General features: G+C 46.0%; 1 protein-coding gene across 1 annotated transcript in view; it reads right to left on the reverse strand.

The window, feature by feature from the left end:
* The window catches only part of LOC137375638 (uncharacterized), a 106978-nt gene that overhangs the window by 65634 nt on the left and 25539 nt on the right, over positions 1-15805 (reverse strand). The window contains exons 5-6 of the mRNA XM_068043020.1: positions 15240-15300; positions 9366-9497 (exon numbers count right to left, since the gene is read on the reverse strand). Of these exons, the coding sequence (XP_067899121.1) occupies positions 9366-9497; positions 15240-15300 (193 nt within the window). The remainder of the gene's footprint in view (positions 1-9365; positions 9498-15239; positions 15301-15805) is intronic.

Here is a 15805-nt window from a genome sequence, read left to right on the forward strand (position 1 = left end):
ATTCACCTGTGATACATCGACTAGGTGAGGCATCACCCTCACGGATTCTCTGCCCCCTAGAGGTCTCTCTTTGTCTCTGCAGGTTCCTGTAAATGCTGTTAGAAAATCTGGTGAAGTGCTTCGAGGGTCTGCATTTACCGAGGAAGATGTGGGGTCTAACATTTCACATTTCTTTGGGTTGGCTGACCGGGCGGTAGGGGCTTTCATCCGGGATTTCTCCCTGTCTTCCTTTAAACTGTCCACTGGGTCACCTTTTCCCCTTCTCTTTCTAAACCTTTGCCAGCCATGTGCCTGCCTGTCCCCTTTTGTTCTCAGTGGGGGTCCCTTACAGTTCACCAGCCCTTTGCTGGAGGATTATCCTATTTTTTCATTCATTCATGGGATGTGGGCATCGCTGGCCAGGCCAGCATTTATTGCCCATTCCTAATTGGCCTTGAGAAGGTGATGGTGAGCTGCCTTCTTGAACCGCTGCAGTCCAATTGATGTAGGTATACCCACAGTGCTGTTAGAAAGGAGGTTCCAGGAATTTGACCCAGCGACAGTGAAGGAATGGCGATATAGTTCCAAGTCAGGATGGTGTGTGACTTGGAGGGGAACTTGCAGGTGGTGGTGTTCCCATGCATTTGCTGCCCTTGTCCTTCTAGCTGGTAGAGGTCGCGGGTTTGGAAGGTGCTGTCTAAGGAGCCTTGGTGCGTTGCCGCAGTGCATCTTATAGATGGTACACACTGCTGCCACTGTGCGTCGGTGGTGGAGGGAGTGAATGCTTGTAGATGGGGTACCAATCAAGCGGGCTGCTTTGTCCTGGATGGTGTTGAGCTTCTTGAGTGTTGTTGGAGCTGCACCCATCCAGGCAAGTGGAGAGTATTCCATCACACTCCTGACTTGTGCCTTGCAGATGGTGGACAGGCTTTGGGGAGTCAGGTGGTGAGTTACTTGTCTCAGGATTCCTAGCCTCTGACCTGCTCTTTGAGCCACGGTATTTATATGGCTACTCCAGTTCGGTTTCTGGTCAATGGTAGCCCTTAGGATATTGATAGTGGGGGATTCAGCGATGGTAATGCCGTAGAATGTCAAGGGGAGTTGGTGAGATTCTCTCTTGTTGGAGATGGTCATTGCCTGACACTTGTGTGGCACGAATGTTACTTGCCACTTATCAGCCCAAGCCTGGATATTGTCCAGGTCTTGCTGCATTTCTACAAGGACTGCTTCAGTATCTGAGGAGTTGCGAATGGTGCAAAACATTGTGCAATCATCAGCAAACATCCCCACTTCTAACCTTATTATTGAAGGAAGGTCATTAATGAAGCAGCTGAAGATGGTTTGTGCCTAGGACACTACCTTGAGTAACTCCTGCAGTGATGTCCCGGAGCTCAGATGACTGACCTCCAACAACCACAACCATCTTCCTTTGTGCTAGGTATGACTCCAGCCAGCGGAGGGTTTTCCCCCTGATTCCCATTGACTTCAGTTTTGCTTAGGCTCCTTGATGCCACACTCAGTCAAATGCTGCCTTAATGTCAATGGCAGTCACTCTCACCTCACCTCTTAAGTTCAGCTCTTTTGTCCATGTTTGAACCAAGGCTGTAATGAGGTCAGGAGCTGAGTGGCCCTGGCGGAACCCAAACTGAGCGTCACTGAGCAGGTTATTGCTAAGCAAGTGTCGTTTCATAGCATTGTCAATGACACCTTCCATCACTTTGCTGATGATTGAGAATCGGATAATGAGGCAGTAAGTGGCCAGGTTGGACTTGTCCTACTTTTTGTGTACAGGACATACTTGGGCAATTTTCCACATTGCAGGGTAGATGCCAGTGTTATAGCTGCACTGGAACAGCTTGGCTAGGGGCGCGGCAAGCTCTGGAGCACAGGTCTTCAGTACTATTGCAAGAATATTGTCAGAGCCCATAGCTTTTGCAGTATCCAGTGCCTTCAGTCGTTTCTTGATATCACGCGGAGTGAATCGAATAGGCTGAAGTCTGGCATCTGTAATGCTGGGGACTTCAGGAGGAGGCAGAGATGGATCATCAACTCGGCACTTCTGGCTGAAGATTGTTGCAAATGCTTCAGCCTTTTCTTTCGCACTTATGTGCTGGGCTCCCCCATCATTGAGGATGGGGATATTTGTGGAGCCACTACCTCCAGTTAGTTCAAAAACAAGAAATGCTGGATTCACTCAGCAGGTCTGGCAGCATCTGTGGAAAGAGAAGCAGAGTTAACGTTTCGGGTCAGTGACCCTTCTTCTTTTACCTCCAGTTAGTTGTTTAATTGTCCACCACCATTCACGGCTGGGATGTGGCAGGACTGCAGAGCTTAGATCTGATCCGTTGGTAATGGGATCGCTTAGCTCTATCACACGCTGCTTACGCAGTTTGGCATGCAGATAGTCCTGTGTTGTCGCTTCACCAGGTTGACATCTCATTGAGGTATGCCTGGTGCTGCTTCTGGCATGCCCTCCTGCACTCTTCACTGAACCAGGGTTGGTCCCCTGGCTTGATTTTAATGGTAGAGTGGGGGATATGCTGGGCTATGAAGTTACAGATTGTGGTTGAGTACAATTCTGCTGCTGCTGATGGCCCACAGCGCCTCACGGATGCCCAGTTTTGCGTTGCTGGATCTGTTCGAAATCTATCCCATTTAGCACGGTGGTAGTGCCACACAACACAAAACTTTGCCCGAGTCGCGCTGAACAGGCTCCAGAAGTTGGCCAAGCGCGTCTACCCTGAGGCACAGTGCGCCTTTCGTGCAGAGAGATCGACCGTTGACATGCTGTTCTCCCTTCGTCAGATACAGGAGAAATGCCGTGAACAACAGATGCCCATCGACATTGCTTTCATTAATCTCACCAAAGCCTTTGACCTCGTCAGCAGACGTGGTCTCTTCAGACTACTAGAAAAGATCGGATGTCCACCAAAGCTACTAAGTATCACCTCATTCCATGACAATATGAAAGGCACAATTCAACATGGTGGCTCCTCATCAGAGCCCTTTCCTATCCTGAGTGGCGTGAAACAGGGCTGTGTTCTCGCACCCACACTTTTTGGGATTTTCTTCTCCCTACTGCTTTCACATGCATTCAAGTCCTCTGAAGAAGGAATTTTCCTCCACACAAGATCAGGGGGCAGGTTGTTCAACCTTGCCCATCTAAGAGCGAAGTCCAAAGTACGGAAAGTCCTCATCAGGGAACTCCTCTTTGCTGACGATGCTGCTTTAACATCTCAAACTGAAGAGTGCCTGCAGAGTCTCATCGACAGGTTTGCGGCTGCCTGCAATGAATTTGGCCTAACCATCAACCTCTAGAAAACGAACATCATGGGGCAGGACGTCAGAAATGCTCCATCCATCAATATTGGCGACCACGCTCTGGAAGTGGTTCAAGAGTTCACCTACCTAGGCTCAACTATCACCAGCAACCTGTCTCTGGATGCAGAAATCAACAAGCGCATGGGTAAGGCTTCCACTGCTATGTCCAGACTGGCCAAGAGAGTGTGGGAAAATGGCACACTGACATGGAACACAAAAGTCCGAGTGTATCAGGCCTGTGTCCTCAGTACCTTGCTCTATGGCAGCGAGGCCTGGACAACGTATGTCAGCCAAGAGCGACGTCTCAATTCATTCCATCTTCGCTGCCTCCGGAGAATACTTGGCATCAGGTGGCAGGACCGTATCTCCAACACAGAAGTCCTCGAGGCGGCCAACATCCCCAGCTTGTACACACTACTGAGTCAGCGGCGCTTGAGATGGCTTGGCCATGTGAGCCGCATGGAAGATGGCTGGATCCCCAAAGACACATTGTACAGCGAGCTCGCCACTGGTATCAGACCCACCGGCCGTCCACGTCTCCGCTTTAAAGACGTCTGCAAACGCGACATGAAATCGTGTGACATTGATCACAAGTCGTGGGAGTCAGTTGCCAGCGTTTGCCAGAGCCGGCGGGCAGCCATAAAGACAGGGCTCAAATGTGGCGAGTCGAAGAGACTTAGTAGTTGGCAGGAAAAAAGACAGAGGCGCAAGTCGAGAGCCAACTGTGCAACAGCCCCGACAAACAAATTTCTCTGCAGCACCTGTGGAAGAGCCTGTCACTCTAGAATTGGCCTTTATAGCCACTCCAGGCGCTGCTTCACAAACCACTGACCACCTCCAGGCGCGTATCCATTGTCTCTCGAGATAAGGAGGCCCAAAAGAAAGAAAAAGAGTGCCACACAACACAAAGGAGGGTGTGCTCAATGTGAAGGCGGGACTTGGTCTCCACAAGGACTGTGCGGTGGTCACTCCTACCAATACTATCATGGACAGATGTATCTGCGGCAGGCAGATTGGTGAGGACGAGGTCAAGTATGTTTTCCCCTCGTGTTGGTTCCCTCACCACCTGCGACATACCCAGTCTAGCAGATATGTCCTTTAGGACTCAGCCAGCTCGGTCAGTAGTGGTGCTACCAAGCCACTCTTGATGATGGACATTGATATCCCCCACCCAGAGTACATTTTGTGACCTCGCCACCCTCTGTGCTTCCTCCAAGTGCTGTTTAACATGGAGGAGTACTGAGTCATCAGCTGAGGGAGGGTGGTAGGTGGTAATCAGCAGGAGGTTTCCTTGTCCATGTTTGACCTGATGCCATGAGACTTCATGGGGTCTAGAGTCGAAATTGAGGACTCCCAGGGCAACTCCCTCCCGACTGTATACCACTGTGCCACCACCTCTGCTGGGTCTGTCCTGCCGGTGGGACAGGACATACCCGGGGATAGTGATGGCAGTGTCTGGGACATTGTCTGTAAGGTATGATTCCGTGAGTATGACTATGTCAGGCTGTTGCTTGACTAGTCTGTGGGACAGCTCTCCCAACTTTGGCACAAGCGCCCAGATGTTAGTAAGGAGGACTTTGCAGGGTCGACAGGGCTGGGTTTGCCGTTGTCGTTTCCGTTGCCTAGGTCAATGCCGGGTGGTCCGTCCGGTTTCATTCCTTTTTGTTAACTTGGTAGCTGTTAGATACAACTGAGTGGCTTGCTAGGCCATTTCAGAGGGCATCTAAGAGTCAACCACATTGCTGTGGGTCTGGAGTCACATGTTGGCCAGACCAGGTAAGGACAGCAGATTTCCTTCCCTAAAGGACATTAGTGAACCAGATGGGTTTTTACAACAATCGACAATGGTTTCATGGCCATCGTTAGACTAGCTTTTAATTCCAGATTTATTAATTGAATTCAAATTCCACCTTCTGCTGTGGTGGGATTTGAACCCATGACCCCAGAGCAATACCCTGGGTCGCTGGGTTACTAGTCCTTGACAATACCACTACATCACTGCCTCCCCACACCGGTACAGCACTTAGGGGTGCAGGTTTCACTGTAGGTTGGGGTTTCCCCTCAACTTGGCACATGTGGCAACTCTGGCAGCACTCTACCAAACCTTTGTGAAGTTTTGGCCAGTCAAACTGCTGCCTTCTGCTGGTTTTGGTCTTTCGTATTACCGACATGTACAGCCACTATAGTCTCGTGGGCCCTTCTTAATATTCCTCCCCAGTATCTCTGTGGCACCACTAACTGATGAACTACTGCCCATTCCTTGCCCTCAGGTCTGTGATGTAAATTCCATTTCCTCATCAGTACCTCATTCTTTAAAAAGTAGCAGTCAGGGACTCCCTCTGCTTCACTTTCAGAAGCTGCCTGTGCTATCTCTCGCAATACTGGGTCGGCTCGCTGAGCCTCAGCTAGGGAATATCCATTTAATTCATTCCCTGGGTCTCCTAACTTTCCAAAGAAAATCTCGGACAGGCAGATCTCATGGTCATTTGCCTGCAGTGGGCCAATGCAGTCTCCTCTGGGGGAGCCAGTTTGATCATGGCCTGACCCACTACTCATTCAGGGATTCTGCAGGAGACTGTCTCCTGCCACTGCCCTGTCTTTCTGATCTCCTCCTGTCTTTCTTTCATTACTGGGGGGTGGGGTTACCACCTTCACCCTGCCAGATCATTACCTAGGAGCAGGTCAACACCGTCCACAGGCAAACTAGGGAAAATCCCTACAGTCACCATATGCTGGGGCCGAGTGTCAAAACCCCAAACAATGGCGGTGTGTGGGGAAACCAACATGTTCCCGTTCTCTTCTGCATTTAATAGGGGTATACTTGGAAGCAAGTTGGAACTCCCCTGAAGGTGCTGGGTCAGATATTTAAATATGCTTAATAGCAATTTAACCTTCTGCTCTGATTTTAAAAGCTAGTTCAAGGATTTCCAGAGCTCTGTGGATCTCGTCAAGTTGCACAAGGTGAGAGCACAGTGGCAAGTCACTGAACAATGCAACTGCCATGGTAGAAGGTATTTACATAGAGAAATAGAACAGCTGCAGCCATGCCTACAGGAAAAGCTTGTAGTCTCAGCACTTCTCCTGAAGGCACGATTTCCCAGATTTACAGGACAGGGAGAATTTTTTTGGAAGTCATTGGACCTTACTTATCTTGCTGTAAACGGATCTCTCAGCCTTCACTGTAGAATGGGAGCAGCTCATGCAGCCATTATAAATCGACCTTTGAAGAGGAACAGGAGGACCAGCAGCAGCAGTAGGAGCAGCATCAACTGCTTTCTCTGCAGCCATATTTCATTCCACAGGGCAGAAGAGAAAACAGAGAGCTGCAGCTTGAAGGTGGCGATACCTCCAGCACAGGGCGTGCACAGGATCAGCTTCTCAACATGACTGAGCACCAGTGCCTCAAGCGGAGACTCCTGCGGAAACAAGACTTTCTTCCAAGAGGGCCAGGTGGCCATGTACTGCCAGTGGCAGTCAAAGTCACATAGCCCTATATTTCTTCACCTCGAGCTCCTTTCGGAAATCAGCTGAGGATATCTGCAGCCCACAGGTCCATCTCCCAATTCAGATGCCATAATGCCAAGGCCACCCAAAAGTGCACTTTGACAGTGATGAGGCTAATCAGATGCAGAGAGCTCTTGCCTTTGCTGCAGTGGTGGGAGTTCATTGTTTGATCCTCTAAACTTGCAGACAGAGGTGTTCCTCATTCATGTGGGCATTCATGCACTCTGTGGCCTGCCATGTCTGATTCTCCATTAGGTTGAATGCTCTTTCAATGGAGGTGGTCATCAGCACAAATGCCAGAGACATCATGGCACTCATGCTAGAAATTGACTTCTCCATTTTCCGTGCAAGGGTGCGTACTGCTTCTGGAAATTCTGACAGAAGCAGACATTTCTTGTCGCTACTCCACAAGTTCTCTTTGCATGGATGCCACCCCCACCCCACCAGATTGGCAGAGCTTGGAGTGTCCTGTGCACTCTGATCAGGGCTCTCCACTGCTTTCTTTTTCCCCACTGCACCTGTTCCCGCTCACACATGATGTGCTCATCACCATGTGTCACTCTAAGATGCTGGACCCACAAAGGTATGTGTATCTGCGCTGGTGGAGGGTGGGCAGGAGTCATGTGATGGTGCATGTTCAGAGTGCTGGTCCTCCTCCTCTGAGGACCCCTTGGGCTCCTCCCTCATCTCCTCCATTGGGGCCCAATATGCACCCACGAGAAATGAAAGATAGGAATTAGTGCTGACAGTAGGTGAAACAGGGTTCAAAGTTAGCATTGTGGAGATTATGACATTTAATGTATTGGTGACATAAATTGAACATGAGTGACAGTGTCTGCCAAGTAGCAGTGCTTCATCAAATGCTGTCACCAGGTCTCCGGGCCACCCCCATCTCCACTGCCAATCGCCAGTACAGTGCCACCTGGTCAATCTCAAGTGCTTCTTACTCCATTGTGGTTGGGTGGCCATGTCTGCAGGTCCACTCCATCCCCCCACTTCTGCCCGGTTCTGTTTCCCCCTGGACTTGTGGGCTCTCTTCTCTTGCAATAAGAAAAGACAGAGAGTTAAGAGTGGAAGAAATGACCTGATTGCGGAGGATGAACATTTGAGGAGGGTGACTGTGAAGAATGGGTGCGAGAGGCCAATAGGATGGGAGTGAGTTTGAGTGTTGACTGCTGAGATGGAGAATTGAGGAGGCTTGAGAGAAAGTAATATGCATGACAGCAAGGAGTATCAGTCAGCAGAGTGTTGTGGAGCAGAATGCTAGGAAGGTGAGAATGTGATGGATGCCAACTGAGAGTTGTAGGACATTGATCTTGCCAGACCTAAATTAAACTTTTCTTCGGCGCTAGATCCAGATCCAGGGCACCACACTCCTGCTGCTCACCACCTCTGTGACTTACAGCCACGCCTGCTTGGTGAGGCTGGCTGGCCTCCTCCTCCCTTTCTCAGGGAAAAGGACTTCTCTTCTTATCCTCACTGCATTCAACATGACCTCCCAAAGTCGAGTTCGAGAGCTGGCAGGCAGCCTTCCTATGTTTTGCCTCCATTCTGCACCAGTTTCCTGCTTCCCACTTGTATCTTGAATTCTTCACTTAGTGCTGCCATTGTGAGCTCTGCTGGAGTCCCTTTAAATAGAGATCGTTTTATTGCTCGTTTAGGTATGACAATGCCCTCGCCCTCCCTGATTGGTTGAGGAACTCGAAGGCAGGATGATAGAGCCTCAACAAAGCTTGCTAATTGATCCAAGAGGTTCCCAAACTGAAAATTGTCCCACTGTTTTGGCAGGGACTAAAGTTGATCAAATTCCACCCATGGAGTGGAATAATTAATAGCAAAAATCACAATCCATAATTTCTTCCTGCTTTTGTGGCATTCAAGCATGTCTACACCATAGCGCAAGTCAGCAGGAAAATCTGGCCCACTATGCAACACCCCAGGAGATCGCCTAGTAATATATAAAAATATTACATATTGCAGATGATCAACATTTTCTTGACAAATTCCCATGTTCAAACTTATTTTATATATGTAATTATACTTTTCCCTAGCTACAGCTCCAATACTTGCAAGTACATCGATATCTGAATTACTATTATTAGAAACATAAAAATAACTATTGAATGTATGACATTAACATGGGGACTAAATTATCTGTACTCATTCACAATTATTCTCTGGCCTTTAACCCCACATTATTGGAGACCTATACTTGACATCTCGTGCAACACAAGAAATTTACTTGTTCTAAGAAAAATACTGAACTAGGATTACAATCATTCACAAATAAAATGAAATCTGTTAACTACAGGATGCTAGATACCTACTCACAAAGCCTAGTTGTTTTAGATAGATGGTCATACCTGGAACTGACTCATTTGTTACTGGCGAAATATCTGCTATTAATCTTCATGTAGATTGACCAAAGGTAATATAAATGATAAAATAATAAACATTACATAAACAAAAACAGATGCAATAAACAAACTATGCTGTGAAATCAGCTTTAAAGTTGAACAAGGTTTTCCATTTGTAGCTGAATTAGTTCTCTTCACCCTTACCTTCCGCCTCTCGGAATAATTCTACTGAAGAGCAACTATCTGTTCCAGTAGAGGAGGAGTCATCCACAAGCAGCTCCGAATCCAATGAATGCAAGAGGTAGGGCAAAACTTCAAATGTTAGAGAAAATTCTACTGAGGGGAGAAAAGTGTTAAAGTTACCATTTTGACTTGAGTGGTGCTGTCTTTTTATCTCAGGCTTATGGGCAGAGATGCAACTTAACAACAACTTGCATTTATAGAACACCTATAACTTGGTAAAATGTTCCAAGGCACTTCAAAGGATTAATCTGACCAAAACTGACACTAAGCCAAAGGAGGAAACATGAGGACTGATGAATAAGCACTTGATCAAAGAAGGTAATTTTTAAGTAGCATCTTAAAGGGGTGGGGGAAGAGGTGGAAAGGTGGTTTGGGAGGGGAAAAATGCTTTAAAAAATATTCAGTGTATTATATAGAGAAACAATATAGGGCGGCGCAGTGGTTAGCACCGCAGCCTCACAGCTCCAGCAACCCGGGTTCAATTCTGGGTACTGCCTGTGTGGAGTTTGCAAGTTCTCCCTGTGTCTGCGTGGGTTTCCTCCGGGTGCTCCGGTTTCCTTCCACATGCCAAAGACTTGCAGGTTGATAGGTAAATTGGCCATTATAAATTGCCCCTAGTATAGGTAGGTGGTAGGGAAATAGAGGGACAGGTGGGGATGTGGTAGGAATATGGGATTAGTGTAGGATTGGTTGAATATGGGATTAGTGTAGGATTGGTTGAAGGTCGGCACAGACTCGGTGGGCCGAAGGGCCTGTTTCAGTGCTGTATCTCTAAACTAAACTTAGTGCAGTTTGATTAATACAGCTGAAAATGGGTTTATCACAAACAAGAGGCACTTTTAATCAGTGTCTAGTCTATCATCGGAGTGTAACTCTAAACTGAAAATGACTTAAAAACTACACTGAAGCATTTTCTAGTTCTATTGGTGTACTGAAGTCAGTTTCTTAGCAAAGTTTATATTCAAAAACTTTTAAAACAGCAAAAGCCCAATTTGTTGCACCACAGTTGGCTCTGCTGCACAGGGGAGGAGTAAAAAGCGTGGGAATGCAATAGTTATAGGGAATTCAATTGTACGGGGAATAGATAGGCGTTTTTGTGGCCGCAGGATGGTATGCTGCCTCCCTGGTGCTAGGGTCAAGGATGTTTCAGAGCGGTTACAGGACATTCTGAAGGGGAAGGGTAAACAGCCAGTGGTCGTGGTACACATTGGTACAAACGACGTAGGTAAAAAAAAAGGATGCGGTCCTAAAAGCAGAATACAGGGAGTTAGGAAGTAAGTTGAAAAGCAGAACCTCAAAAGGTAGTGATCTCAGGACTACTACCAGTGCCATATGCTAGTCAGAGTAGAAAGAGCAGGATATATCGGATGAATACGTGGCTGAAGAGATGGTGTGAGGGAGAGGGTTTTAGATTCCTAGGACATTGGGACCGGTTCTGGGGCAGGTGGGACCAGTACAAACTGGACGGGTTACACCTGGACAGGACGAGGACTGATGTCCTAGGGGGAGTATTTGCTAGAGTGGTTGGGGAAGGTTGAAACTAAAATGGCAGGGGGATGGGAACCTTTGCAAGGAGTCAGAGAAAGGGGGGGGGGGGGGGGGGGGGGAATCAAAGACAAGAACAAAAGCCAGTAAGGGGAATAAGAAAAGTGATAGGCAGAGAAATCAAGGGCCAGAATCAAACAGGGCCACAGTGAAAAATAGTGGGAAGGGGCCAAGTAATGTTAAAAAGACAGGCCTTAAGGCTTTGTGCCTTAAAACGCAGAGCATTCACATAAAGTGGATGAATCAATCGCGCAAATAGATGTAAACAGTTATGATATAGTCGGGATTACAGAGACATGGCTGCAAGGTGACCAGGGATGGGAAATGAACATCCAGGGGTATTCAGTATTTAGGAAGGACAGAAAAAAAAGCAACAGGCGGTGGTGTTGCATTGCTGGTTAAAGAGGAAATTAACACAATAGTGAGGAAAGATAGAGGTAGAATCTGTATGGGTAGAGCTGAGAAACGCTAACGGGCAAAAAACATGAGTGGGGGTTCTATATAGACCCTCAAACTGTAGTGGTGATATTGGGAATGGCATTAAACAGGAAATTAGAGATGCATGCGATAAAGGAACATCTGTAATTATGGGTGAACTTTAATCAGCATATAGATTGGGCAAATCAAATTAGTCACAATAATGTAGAGGAGGAATTCTTGGAATGTATATGGGATGGTTTTCTGCACCAATATGTTGAGGAACCAACTAGAGAACAGGCCATCCTAGACTGGGTATTGTGTAATGAGAAAGGAATAATTGACCATCTAGTTGTGCGAGACCCCTTGGGGATGACGGACCAGAATATGATAGAATTCTTCATCAAGATTGAGAGTGACATAGTTGATTCTGAGACTAGGGTCCTGAATCTTAGTAAAGGAAACTACGAAGGTATGAGGTGCGAATTGGCTATGATGGATTGGAAAACGTTACTTAAAGGGACAACGGTAAAATGGGAAAGGTAGCCAAACCATGGCTTACAAGGGTAATTAGAGATAGCATTAGATCCAAGGAAGAGGCATACAAATTCGCCAGAAAAAACAACAGACCTGAGGATTGGGAGCAGTTTAGAAATCAGCAAAGGAGGACCAAGGGATTGATTCTTTGGCCTCCTTATCTCGAAAGACAATGAGTAAGCGCCTGGAGGTGGTCAGTGGTGTGTGGAGCAGCGCCTGGAGTGGCTACAAAGGCCAATTCTAGAGTGACAGGCTCTTCCACAGGTGCTGCAGAAAAATTTGTTTGTCGGGGCTGTTACACAGTTGGCTCTCCCCTTGCGCCTCTGTCTTTTTTCCTGCCAACTACTAAGTCTCTTCGACGTGCCACACTTTAGCCCCGCCTTTATGGCTGCCCGCCAGCTCTGGTGAACGCTGGCAATTGACTCCCACGACTTGTGATCAATGTCACAGGACTTCATGTCGCGTTTGCAGACGTCTTTAAAGCGGAGACATGGACGGTCGGTGGGTCTGATATCAGTGGCGAGCTCGCTGTTCAATGTGTCTTTGGGGATCCTGCCATCTTCCATGCGGCTCACATGGCCAAGCCATCTCAAGCGCCGCTGACTCAGTAGTGTGCGTCAGCAAAGAGGAGTTCCCTGATGAGGACTTTCCGTACTTTGGACTTTGCTCTTAGACGGGCAAGGTTGAACAACCTGCCCCCTGATCTTGTGTGGAGGGGAAAATAAGGTACGAGAGCAAGCTTGCGGAGAACATAAAAACTGACTGTAAATGTTTCTATCGGTATGTGAAGAGAAAAAGTTTGGTGAAGCAAATGTAGGTCCCTTACAGTCAGAAACAGGGAATGTATTATGGGGAACAAAGAAATGGCTGACCAACTAAATGCATACTTTGGTTCTCTCTTGACCAAGGAGGACACAAATATCATACCAGAAATGTTGGGGAACACAGGGTTTAGTGAGAGAGAAGAACTGAAGGAAATCAGTATTAGTAGAGAAATGGTGTTGGGGAAATTGATGGGATTGAAGACCGATAAATCCCCAAGGCCTGATGGTCTGCATCCCAGAGTACTTAAGGAAGTGGCCCTAGAAATAGTGGATGCATTGGTGGTCATCTTGCAAGATTCTATCGACTCTGTGGAACAGTTCCTACAGATTGGAGGGTAGCCAATGTAACCCCACTACTTAAAAAGGGAGGTAGAGAGAAAGTAGGGAATTATAGACCAGTCAGCCTGACGTCAGTAGTGGGGAAAATTCTAGAGTCCATTATCAAAGATTTTAAAGCAGAGCACTTGGAGAACAGTGGTAGAATCGGACAGAGTCAGCATGGATTTACGAACGGGAAATCATGTTTGACAAATCTACTAGAATTCTTCGAGGATGTAACTAGTACAGTTGATGAGGGGAGCCAGTGGATGTGGTTTATTTGGACTTTCAGAAGGCTTTCGACAAAGTCCCACATAAGAGGTTAGCGTGTAAAATTAAAGCGCATGGGATTGGGGGTAGTGTATTGCGATGGATAGAAAATTGGTTGGCAGACAGGAAACTAAGAGTAGGGATAAATGGGTCTTTTTCCAAATGGCAGGCAGTGACTAGTGGGGGACCGCAGGGATCAGTGCTAGGACCGCAACTATTCACAATATCTATTAATGATTTAGATGAGGGAACTAAATGTAATATCTCCAAATTTTCAGATGACAAAACTGTGTAAGAGGCAGAGTTGTGAGGAGGATGCAGAGACTTCAGGGTGATTTGGACAAGTTGAGTGAGTGGGCAAATGCATGGCAGATGCAGTATAATGTGGGTAAATGTGAGGTTATCTACATTGGTAGCAAAAACAGGAAGGCAGATTATCTGAACGGCTATAAACAGAGAGGGGAATATGCAACAAGACCTGGGTGTTCTCGTACACCAGTCACTGAAGGTAAGCATGCAGGTGCAACAGATGGTTAAAAAAAAAGCAAGTGGTATGTTGGCCTTCATAGCAAGAGGATTCGAGTACAGGAGCAGGGATGTCTTGCTGCAATTGTACAGGGCCTTGGTGAGGCCACACCTGGAATATTGTGTGCAGTTTTGGTCTTATCTGAGGAAGGATGTTTTTGCAATCGAGGGAGTATAGCAAAGGTTTACCAGACTGATTCCTGGGATGGCAGGACTGAAGTATGAGGAGAGATTGAGTCGGTTAGGATTATATTCGCTGGAGTTCAGAAGAGTGAGGGGGGATCTCATCGAAACCTATAAAATTCTAACAGGACTTGACAGGGTAGATGCAGGAAGGATGATCCTGATGGTGGGGGAGTCCAGAACAAGGGGTCATAGTCTAAGGATATGGGGTAAACCATTCAGGACTGAGATGAGGAGAAATTTCTTCACCCAGACAGTGGTGAACCTGTGGAATTTGCTATCACAGAAAGCAGTTGAGACCAAAACATTGTATGTTTTCAAGAAGGAGTTAGATATAGCTCTCGGGTTTAAAGGGATCAAAGGATATGGGGCGAAAGCGGAAGCAGGTTACCGAGTTGGATGATCAGCCATGATCATAATGAATGGCGGAGCAGGCTCGAAGGGTCGAATGGCCTACTCCTGCTCCTATTTTCTATGTTTTGTAAAACGTGGCTATTAGCATCCTTGTGTCCAAATGAATCAGTTTAAAATTAAGAGCCTCCTCCAAGGCCTGCAAAAGGACACAATAAGCAGAAATTTGCGATGGTGAATAATTCAATTAGGGGTGTGGCCAGCTTCTAGCTAAAATGTTTTCTAAACTAGCAGAAAGATCACAGAAATCCGATTTGCGCTTGAAATTATATTGGTTTGGCTGATTTGGGTGGATGGCGCTGAAAAAAAATGAAACTTAGCAGATCCATATATTTTTCTGCTAAGGTATAAATGTATTTAAGGCTAATAGTGTGATTTCTCCAAGCACAAAGCTCATATCAATTAAAGTTTAACTGATATGGCTGAGGGAAGTTTGCAGGTTTCCAAATGCTCAAAAATTTCCAGGTTGACAAGTACCTGAAGTATAAAAAGCAGATAGGCTACACACAACCTAATCCAACAGCAGGTAATTCTGTGTTATATTTTCCTCAAATTATTGCTGCGTATTGATGATATATTCAAATTATTTTGTAACAGTAGGAATTCAGGTTCAGTGAATTTTAATTAGTAACAGTATTTGTTTGAAAGAAATTGGAATTGATAAAAGGTAAAAATGACCATAGGCAACATCAATGTCTCTGAAATGCAAAAAAATATTTAAAAGTATTGATCTATTGTCAGAAAAATATTACACCTCCAATGATAATTTAAAATTTTTAGCTTTTATATTGAAAAGGTTTCTTACCTGAACTAGTTTCAGTGGACTCAAAACATGTTGTATTTTTGGAATTACTTTGGGTAAATTCCTGAAATAAATTTACAATTGAGAAGCAGTTTAAATTTCTAGCTCCCCTTTCAAATTGCAAGCCATGCAAAAGTTTCTCTTGCAGAGACAGATTAAATACTTTAGAGATCCATATGAAGCAATACTATTTTAGGAAAAAAAAAATGCAGGAATTTAGGCCAGGATAATTACAGTTTCACTTTAATATAGTCAGAATAAATTAGTTTTATACCATGCTGGAACTAAGATTTGAAACTTTCAACATTGAACTTCACATATTCAGAATATGGACACCATTACAGTTTGAGCTTTCTCCCAACAGCTTCACATTCACAGCAAAAAGGCAATTTCCATAAAATAGGCAAGTATCCTATAAACTGAAATGTACAAACATATATATGCTGTCAGTGGGATAGCATGTCATGCAATTAACAGTTAGCCTTTTGGTTATGGTATATAACACAAGAAATTACATGGACATTAAGAGAGTGCTTCTATTTTCTTTGAAAAATATGTTTTTAAGGACT

The sequence above is a fragment of the Heterodontus francisci genome, chromosome 12 (genome assembly GCF_036365525.1).
Source record: "Heterodontus francisci isolate sHetFra1 chromosome 12, sHetFra1.hap1, whole genome shotgun sequence".
Taxonomy (NCBI): domain Eukaryota; kingdom Metazoa; phylum Chordata; class Chondrichthyes; order Heterodontiformes; family Heterodontidae; genus Heterodontus; species Heterodontus francisci.